Consider the following 11,733-nt stretch of genomic DNA (forward strand, 5'->3'; position numbering starts at 1 on the left):
GTTGTTGTTGTTTTTTTCCTAGAAATACGTTTGAAAAAGAGGTGTCATTATATATTCGGGGTCTAGCTTTTTAAATGTCACTATACGGTAGAATAATAAAATAATAATATTACGGTAGAATAATAAAATATAAAACCTGTGTATTAGGAGGAGTGTTTCAATACCCTACAACTGTGGAACAACACCGACACACAGCCCTCGTCCCGCCCACCACTCGCTCTCCATCGCTGTCGTAGTTCAATGGGAAGCTCAAATGTTCCCACGCGGCTGAAAAGAAGCAGACGGCTCCTCCAGCTCCTGTGCGACTGACTCCGTTTCCATAGTGACTGACTCCGTTTCCATAGTGACTGACTCCGTTTCCATCGTGCGACTGACTCCGTTTCCATAGTGACTGACTCCGTTTCCATAGTGCGACTGACTCACTTTTCATAGTGCGACTGACTCCGTTTCCGCCGTGTGATTGACTCCGTCAGACGTCGATCTGCTTGAGCTGAGCTCAGCGTGCTGCTCACGTCGTCCTGGTTGAACTGGTGCTTGTGGAATTTGTTTCTGTGTGACCTTGGCACAAAGGCCACCGCCTGTTCTCTCTACGACTGCATGCTGCGTTATCTGCAAAAAAAATATTTTCTCCGTAAAAACCAGATCTGGTCTTCAAAAAGTATTTTGACAAAAATGAGCCTTGAAAAAGTCTTATCGGTCGAAAATCAAATAAAATGTGTTTAGGGCCCCCCCTAGGGGTCCCCTGTGGAAGTGGACGTGAGGGTGCTCTGCAGCATAATGAATAAGGTTTATTACATTTATTTTATTTTATTATCTATGTTCTGCACCCACTGCGGCTCCAGGGGCCGCGCCCTAGGCTCCTGTGCTCACCGCGGCGGCCCTCCTACTGGTCACAGCGTAGCCCCCGTGGCTAAAAATATCATTTCATGTAAACTGGGCGGTTTGTCTTTGCAACTGGCTCAGTGCGAAGGAATTTGATGAGGTTTATGGTGAAAATACCATTAAATACATTTTGATAAAGATCATTTTGTGTTTCTGTGCTGAATAATCAAACCATAGCGGACCTATACCTCAATGCACTGTTTTCGAGTAAAATAAAATCTTTATTTCCAGCCCAATTTTGGGAAATAATGATATTTTGATTTAAAAGGGCCTATGATGAAAAACTCACTATTTCAGTGCTTGTGCACATACATTTGAGTCTCTGACACCCTGTGGAACAAGACAACCCGGCCAGTTTTTTGTGAGCTGCCTTGGTCAGAAAACATGTGATTCAACAAGGCGTTCAGCTTTGCAGCACCTTCCTGGAGCCTCAGTGGAGTTAGAACCGCCCCCCATCTGAGTCACTCCACCCATAGCAGTAGCCTAAGCATGGGAAGTGCTTTGTTGGCTGCACAGACCAGCACAAATCTTTTTAAAGAAAGAGGAATTAATACCAACAGTCTGTGAAGAAACTGCAGACGAGGGAAATGTAAGTATTTTAAAAAGTAATTCTGCTGTGTTTAAAAAAAAAAAATAATAATAATAATAATTTAAAGTATGTGCATTTCATCAAACAGAACCAATAAAAACTGTTTCTATCGTCGCCGTATTTATCTTTATGATTTATTTTACAACGTTTACATGAAACCAAAATTCCTGTAGCGGCCGTGTCTCCAACAAGCCTGGAGCACAGCAACCAAAGTGGGAACAAACTTTAAAACGAGGCCTCGTGGATCTAATATGATGAAGATGCAGCAACTGGATGATTATTTCACATCTAATTTGTTGAGAAACACATTTTGGTGGATTGATGAGGTGACATCAGTGGAAGTTCACAGATAAATACAACAGATCCAAGCCAGGCTCAAACCCCATTGGCTCCCAGAACCAGGGGCCAGGCAGCTCATTTACACTGAAACAGCCGTCGAGAACAGGGCGGTAACAGAGGATCAAATAAAATGGCTCAAATACATCATCTGAGAGATATTTTCTGCAGAAAAAGTCAAAACCATGTTTTGAGCACCCGAGGGGCCCATATGAACTTGTTGAAACGCAGCGTAACGGGCCCCTCAGCGCTTTGCCGGCCCTCATGTGTGTTTGCACCGACCGCTTCCTGCTCCCTCAGGGACGGCCGGGTGTCGGAGAGCACGGTGTGTCTGATCCGGAAGCTGCTGGTTCTGGACCCGCAGCAGAGGCTGGCGGCCGGCGAGGTGCTGGAGTCACTGAGCGCCATCATCGCCTCCTGGTGAGGGCTGCCCCCACCCCCACCCCCAGCATTCAACTGGACAGAGTGGAGATGGTGGAGTGGAGATCAATCTGATTCATCTCTTTTCTTTCCGTCTCATCTCTTTTCTCTGCGCTGCAGGCAGTCGGTGTCGTCGCTCACCGGTCCTCTGCAGGTCGTCCCGGACATCGACGACCAGGTGCAGCATCCTGAGCTGCTGCAGGAGGTGACGCCTGGAGCTTTATGTCGTGTGTTTGCTGATTAAAATCAACAAAACCATAATGAATACGTTTAAAACGTCGAAAAGGAAATTGCTGCTGTTTGCATTTATATTCTCAAAACAATATTTGGAAAATAATATTTTCAGAACACAATATATTTAGGAATGACAGTATTTTTGGGAATATTTCCTCATATTGCAGGCCAAGGTGACGGAGGAGTCGTCTCAGTATGAGTTTGAGAACTACATGCGGCAGCAGCTGCTCTTGGCGGAGGAGAAGAGCGTCCTGCACGAGGCCTTCCCCCCGCCCAGCCAGCGGGGGGCGCTGGGCGCTCTGCCCCCGGTGCGACGCCTCGGCCACGACGCCCAGCCCGTCAGCCCGCTGGACGCCGCCATGCTGGCCCAGCGCTTCCTCAGGAAGTGACCCCGCCCACCCGGACTCCCTGGGGGGGATGTGGGGGGAGGGAGGAGGTGGTGGGGGCTTTGGACATGAACAAACTGCGACCCTGGATCTGTGACGGTGCCACCTCCACCCCCTGCTGGTGAAACATGGTGTTGCAGGATCACTACGGTCAACGGCTCCGCCCGTCCACCAGGGGGCCACGGGGGGGTGTGTTGAAGAGACTATCAAAGCCACAACCTCTCCCCCCACCACCACCACCACCACCACCACCACCACGCAGGGCCAGAGTAATGTAGCAACACCCGCCGGATCACATGTCCTCCATTCCACCTCCAACACCTCCCTCCGTCTGTTCTTCTCCAGCTCTTCACTTCCAATGGATCTACCTCTTGACGCCCCCAACCTCCCTCCACCTCCACCCTCCATCTCTCTCTCCGTCTGAACTCACTCGCTCACGGTTTCCTTGAAAACGAGGGATCACTCACGTCAACAGGCGTCGAAACCTTTCTCCAGGTGATGCTCCCAATCTGAATAAGCTCCGCCCCCTCCCCCCGGATTATTCACCACAATTAACAAGTAGCATTTAATGCATCTTCACCCCAGAGACACGTGTGTGTGTGTGTGTGTGTCGCCGTGGAAACCTGTTTTTTAGCATCCGGGCAGCTAGCATCACAACGCCAAGGCCGCGCAGGGAAACGCTGTTGTTTCCTGTTTGTTTTCTTTCTTTGTTTTTGTTTATTTTGTTTTTATTTTCTATTGCCAAAAAAAAAAAAAAATCACGTCTTTTAAGGTAAAGACAACCTGCACCCGCCTCGCTCCCAATCCAGTGGCTTCCAGGCGCTGCTCCACTTCCTGTCCCCCCCCCGACGGGCACTTCCTGTGCCCGTCGGGGGGTCACGTCGAACTCCAATTGGGGCTGAACCAATCAGAGCCATCGGTGGGCGATTGATTTGGGGGATTGATTGAGGTGCTGCTGTTTGATTGTGATGGTGGGGACTTCCTGGTTTCCGCTCCTTTTGGCTCCTCCTTCCTTGTTTTCCAAGCGACGGGATTCGAACCCGCGGCCGGCGAGCGTGGGGTTGCTGGGGCTCCCGCGGCTGTGTTTCTGGACGAAGGGAACCCGCGGCTCGGCCGGGCTGGGCCGGGCTCGGCTGGGCTCAGCCGGGCTCAGCCGGGCTCGGCTGGGCTCGGCTGGTCCGGGCTCGGCTCGGGGAGCTCCGTCGTGGTTCCCCTTCCTCTCGTCCTCTCATTTCACTTCAGTTATTTATTCTGTCGCCCCCTAGAGGCTGAACCAGCTCATTCACCAGTTGAACCAGTGAAAAACTCCCGTCGCCCAAAAACGGAAGAAAAACAGCCCCCGCCCGTCATTGTTGTTTAGTTCAGTTTGGTTTGGTTTCCCTCGCCCCAGAAGCTGTTTTCCACCAAAAATATTTTTATTTGTATTTGTTATTTTTGGTCCATTTTTCTTGCCATGTTTCCGTCTGCGGCGGAGTTAAGCTACACTAAATAACCAGACTGACTGTGGACTTTTTTGGCATAGCTCTATTTTTTATGGAAAGAGGAAAAAAAAGATTTGCTCATTATTATTATTATTATTATTATTATTATTATTATCGTCGCCATCTTGATTTTCCTCGCGGGAGTGATATATATTTTTTTCCTAGTGATTGTACGAGCATCTCTGCAGATCGGGAGCTTCTAGGAAACCTGATTCTTATTCTTTGTTTGTTTCTTCTCACGGTCGCGGCGCTCCAGAGCAGTATTGTAGTAGAGTAGGACGTTCTGATCCAAACCCGTGGAAACCAATCAAAGCTATTGATCGGCGGCGTCCTGATGGATTGTATTTCCTGCTCCCGCTCGGGCGTCGCTCATTGGATTCAGTTTTAAACTTTTAGTTTTGTGTGTTGGTGGGACTGTGACGCATGGACACTGTGAGCCTTGCATTCGTCGTTTCAAACACGTGACTGTTGCATGGGTTTTGAATTTAAGGATTTTGGAAAAACCAGCGGCGATTTGGGATGAAAGTAGAATTTAATTTTATTTTTTTGTTGTGGGTTTCTCTGAAAAGGAAGAAGAAGAAGGGGAGGAGAGGAGGGTCAAATTGATTATTATTTTTTAATTATATTTAGTTAAATATGCTAGCGGCGAAATGTGGTCGACGGTTGGAAACCCGACGGGAGCCGCTGGCATGGACACACAATAAAAGTAATAAAACTTGGTTCTTGTACAGCAGGAAGACACAGGTTTGTATAAAAGACATATTTTTGTACTTCATCAGATCTCTACATGCATGTCAGCAATAAACTTTGATATGGAAACCCTCCTCTGCTGCTGTCGCTGTGTTGAGCCAGTTCCACCAGGAGAAGCCTTTTCCATCCGCAGGGGGCGCTGTGCTCCTGTTTCTCGCTTGGGTTTCCGTTCACCGCCAGGGGGCGCAACTCATCACAAATTGCAAAGGGAATTAAATACGTTACGTCATAGAATCTAAAGTGTGATGAATTCCTATGAATACGTGACCATTGCACCGGAAACTGAACTGAAGGAAGTTTCTCACTCGCATGACTCGAACATGACCTTCTAAAAGACGTCATCATCATCATCATCATCATCATCATCATCATCATCATCATCATCATCATGACATCATCATGACATCATCATCATAAGAAGTAGTTCATTCCCTGGGCTCTTTATTTCCCTCGTCTGTCTGGGGTGTTGTTCCGTTCACCGCCAGGAGGTGGCAGACTTCACAACACATACATTATACATTATTATGACAAATGATATTATACATTATTATACATAAATATGATACATAACACATTATACATTATTATACATGACAAATATTATACACAACACATACATTATTATACATGACAAATATTATACATAACACATTATACATTATTATACATGACAAATATTATACACAACACATTATACATTATTATACATGACAAATATTATACACAACACATTATACATTATTATACATGACAAATATTATACATAACACATTATACATTATTATACATGACAAATATGATACATAACACATTATACATTATTATACATGACAAATATTATACACAACACATACATTATTATACATGACAAATATTATACATAACACATTATACATTATTATACATGACAAATATTATACACAACACATTATACATTATTATACATGACAAATATTATACACAACACATTATACATTATTATACATGACAAATATTATACACAACACATTATACATTATTATACATGACAAATATTATACATAACACATTATACATTATTATACATAAATATTATACATAACACATTATACATTATTATACATGACAAATATGATACATAACACATTATACATTATTATACATGACAAATATGATACATAACACATTATACATTATTATACATGACAAATATGATACATAACACATTATACATTATTATACATGACAAATATTATACACAACACATACATTATTATACATGACAAATATGATACATAACACATTATACATTATTATACATGACAAATATTATACACAACACATACATTATTATACATGACAAATATTATACATAACACATTATACATTATTATACATGACAAATATTATACATAACACATTATACATTATTATACATAAATATTATACATAACACATTATACATTATTATACATGACAAATATGATACATAACACATTATACATTATTATACATGACAAATATTATACACAACACATACATTATTATACATGACAAATATTATACATAACACATTATACATTATTATACATGACAAATATGATACATAACACATTATACATTATTATACATGACAAATATTATACACAACACATTATACATTATTATACATGACAAATATGTATAATATTTATGTATAATAATGTATAATGTGTTATGTATCATAACACATTGACAAATATGATACACAGCACATACATTATTATACATGACAAATATTATACATAACACATTATACATTATTATACATAACAAATATTATACACAACACATTATACATTATTATACATAAATATTATACATAACACATTATACATTATTATACATGACAAATATTATACACAACACATTATACATTATTATACATGACAAATATGATACATAACACATTATACATTATTATACATGACAAATATTATACACAACACATTATACATTATTATACATGACAAATATTATACATAACACATTATACATTATTATACATGACAAATATGATACATAACACATTATACATTATTATACATGACAAATATTATACACAACACATACATTATTATACATGACAAATATTATACACAACACATTATACATTATTATACATGACAAATATGTATAATATTTATGTATAATAATGTGTAATGTGTTATGTATCATAACACATTGACAAATATGATACACAGCACATACATTATTATACATGACAAATATTATACATAACACATTATACATTATTATACATAACAAATATTATACACAACACATACATTATTATACATGACAAATATTATACACAACACATTATACATTATTATACATAACAAATATTATACACAACACATTATACATTATTATACATAACAAATATTATACATAACACATTATACATTATTATACATAACAAATATTATACACAACACATTATACATTATTATATATGCCAAATATTATACACAACACATTATACATTATTATACATGACAAATATGATACATAACACATTATACATTATTATACATGACAAATACATAACAAATGATATTGTACATAACACATTATACATAACACATACATCATACATTATATTATACACAACACATACATAAAACATATTATACATGACAATACATAAATTATATTATACATAACATACAAAATACATTATATTATACATAACACATACATAAAACAAAAATAATATAATATAATATCTTTATATAATAATTGTATAAATACATATTCCACTCAGAAACCTGAAATAAAAGTAAAAGTTTTCCAGTTTCATTATTGCAATTTAAATATAAAGTTCATTCCTTTGTTTCCGCTTTTCGTCATGAATGGAAAAGGGAATACAAATCCTTATTATTCCACTTTAAGACGATATAAAAATATAAAATCATGGAATAATGTCTTTATATTAATTCATATAAATACATGATTACACTTCTGTGATGGACAGCGACCAAGTCATTATAATAAAAGTGTATTTCTATGACAGGTTATTGATTTACTAATTCCTTACAGTTGGTTGGAATGTCATTTCTGCAGATTGATGTTTGGTTTAATGAGTTAAATATTAACACTTTGGAATATTATTATCAGGAGTCCACCCCATGGAGCTGGATCCCCTATTGTTATTTCCTTGGAAAAATTCTCTGAATTATGAAATCGAAAATAATTTGGAACAGAAGAAGGACAGGAGCTATCAACACCTGGTTGACGTTCCATCCAAATGGATCCACATACGGAGCAGAAAAAAATTAAAAAACCAACCAAATTTGACTCAAATCACAGGCTTGACTAATCCACTGAACGCGCGGCTCAGAGTGTCTGCAACACAACAGTGACACAAGCCAGCAACACGGTTGAGGTGTCAGTTCAACCGCTACGTCACAAGCACCTGGTGGTTGAAGTTTCATCCAAATGGATCCACAAACAGAGCAGATATCAGTGAAAAACAAAACAATTTTGACCCCAAATATCCAGCTGGTCCTGCTTGACTGACATGTCATTCATAAACAAAATGAAGGAGATGAGATTTACAGTAAGACGCTTCATGACGTCATCATATTATTTACTATAAAAGATATTTACAGTAAGACGCTTCATGACGTCATCATATTATTTACTATAAAAGATATTTACAGTAAGACGCTTCATGACGTCATCATATTATTTACTATAAAAGATATTTACAGTAAGACGCTTCATGACGTCATCATATTATTTACTATAAAAGATATTTACAGTAAGATGCTTTATGACGTCATCATATTATTTACTATAAAAGATATTTACAGTAAGACGCTTCATGACGTCATCATATTATTTACTATAAAAGATATTTACAGTAAGACGCTTCATGACGTCATCATATTATTTACTATAAAATATATTTACAGTAAGACGCTTCATGACGTCATATTATTTACTATAAAAGATATTTACAGTAAGACGCTTTATGACGTCATCATATTATTTACTATAAAAGATATTTACAGTAAGATGCTTTATGACGTCATCATATTATTTACTATAAAAGATATTTACAGTAAGACGCTTCATGACGTCATCATATTATTTACTATAAATGTACAGGTTCTGATTCAGAATGTACCTTGGACCGTGTCCAGTGTACTGTGTACACTCCTTCACTCTGTCGTGGTTAGAGAGTACAAACTATACCTTTACATGTATATTTATGTACTTTCTTACCTGGTGGATGTCTGTGGATCTGTTAGATTGATATTTTATCTCCGTGGTGCTCAATACTTTGCCAGATTCATGAAAAATACAAAAAACATTGATCCACAAAAACTCGTGACCACGTCGAGTCAAATCCACTGGAATGTATGACTGAGTGATGCGTTCAAGATCCAGCGAGGAATCGGAAAAATAGAAGTCTTGCAATGTAATTAATCACAGAAAAACCACAACATTTTTGGGTATTTCATGGAAATGTAACTTATTGAAAATGTAATCGTAGAAAAAAAGTCACCAAAAAAATTACGAAACTAAATCTCTGTAAATACGTCAACCTACGTAAATACGTCACCACTGACGCACACGAGACCCAACGTCACCTCCCGACTCTGAGGCTGCACATGCACTTACACACAACAAGGTAAGTTATAACAATGACAAGATTTGGTTAAAAGTGAAAAATAAACGGTTGTTTTATAGAAACTTCATGAATAAACAGTTTCCTGCAGATAAACGTAGCAGATTTAAATGAAAAGACAAAGTTTAAAGTGTCGACAAGTTCTTCCAGAATAACTCTGATGACAAACGAATGTTCAAGTTCCAGTGTTGACATCTCCTCAACCGAGCTTTACAATCACAGATTATTAACAGAAAACTACAACAAAGAAGTAATTACAACCAACATGTGTTGATTATATTTATAAAATGAAATGTATTTATTATCATTGTTACGCATATAAACGCGACGAAGAAGCAGTCGTCCAGAAAACCAGTCCCCCAGGTCCGTGTCGATTGCTCCGCCCTGTTTGTAACTTTTGGAACTTGCGACGCGTCTCAAAGAAACAAAAGAACTGCAACGCAAAGCGAACGTCAAGAGGAGTCACTCCAGCACCTCCCTGCCGCTGACTGACTCCTGTTACTCCTTTTACTCCTTCAGTCCTTTTACTCCTTTTACTCCTTTTACTTATAAAAACAGTCAAACTACTTATAAAACCAGTCATACTACTTATAAAACCAGTCATACTAGCTATAAAACTCATCGTACTAGTTATAAATTAGACATTCTCGTTATAAAATTAGACATACTAGTTATAAACTACACGTACCATTTATAAAACCAGTCATTCTAGTTATACAATAAGTCATACTCGTAAAAAAAGACATTCAGGTTAAAATAAAGAGTAATACTAGTTGTAAAGTAAACATACTAGTTAGAACTATATTGTATACTGCATATATATATATATATACAGTATATATAAATATCAACCCCTCCATTAGTTTTTGCGAGTAGCGCTGCTCTAGCTCATGTTTGGACGTTGATGTTGTACATGAGCCTGGAGCTGAGCTTCACTGTAACAAGCTGTTTATTAAGCTGCTCAAGTCATGACCTTCAGAGGGAAAGCTGCAGCCGCAAGGTCGTTGTCACTGAACAACCTCCACAGTCATGTTCCACTGGACCCTCCATCCACACATCTGTGGTTCAACATCTGGTTCTAGTCCTGGAGGGCAACGGGGGGTGGTCTGACCCTGTCAACACCCCCCCATCCCCCATTGATGAACAAGGGAGTGTGTGTGTGATCCACACACACACACACACACACACACAAACACACACACACACACACACACACACACACACACACACACACACACACACACACACACACACACACACACACACACACACACACACACACACACACACACACACACACACACACACCAGCCAAGGTGAAACATTCAGTCAAGAAAAGCAGAGTGAAGCCACTCGTCCTTTACTGATTAGAGTGTAAACAGCTGTCTCTGCTCAAACACCCCCCCCCCCCACACACACACAGATACACACACACACACACACGCACACACACACACACACACATGCATATACACACACACACACATGTACACACGCACACACACACACACACACATGCATATACACACACACACATACATGTACACACACACACACAGATACAGTACATATACACAAATACACACATACATATACACACAAACACAGATAGATATACACACACACACACACACACACACACACACACACACACACGTCCTTTCTCACTCTACCGTCTAATGATGTTTGGATTTACACTTCAGCTCTTATCTGCTGTGAAGGAGGCCATGTTGAACTGGGCAGGAGAGCAGAGCAGACGGGTGGAGGAGGTGGAGCAGAGGGAGGTGAATAGAGGTGGATGTAGAGTAGAGGGAGGTAGAGAAACAGAACCACCGTGGGAAGCTGGAGTAAAGGCTTGATTATGATAGAGAGAGAGAGAGACTTTGGCTTTGACTTTTAAGGATCCTTTATTTGCAGTGAGTCATGTCACAGCAGCGGCAACTTTATCACGAAGGAACCAAAAAAAAAAAACAGAGACAAATCAGTCAACCGGTA

The 11,733-nt window shown here is 39.2% G+C and overlaps 1 protein-coding gene across 1 annotated transcript in view; it reads left to right on the forward strand.

Annotated features, from left to right (window-relative positions):
• Positions 1–2,864, forward strand: part of stk40 (serine/threonine kinase 40) — a 27,749-nt gene extending 24,885 nt beyond the window's left edge. Inside the window, exons 9-11 of the mRNA XM_080004929.1 lie at positions 2,108–2,227; positions 2,348–2,432; positions 2,629–2,864. Of these exons, the coding sequence (XP_079861055.1) occupies positions 2,108–2,227; positions 2,348–2,432; positions 2,629–2,850 (427 nt within the window). The 3' untranslated portion in view covers positions 2,851–2,864. The remainder of the gene's footprint in view (positions 1–2,107; positions 2,228–2,347; positions 2,433–2,628) is intronic.
• The last annotated feature ends 8,869 nt before the right edge of the window (positions 2,865–11,733 follow it).

Source organism: Zeus faber (assembly GCF_960531495.2).
Source record: "Zeus faber genome assembly, chromosome: 8".
Classification (NCBI taxonomy): Eukaryota; Metazoa; Chordata; class Actinopteri; order Zeiformes; family Zeidae; genus Zeus; species Zeus faber.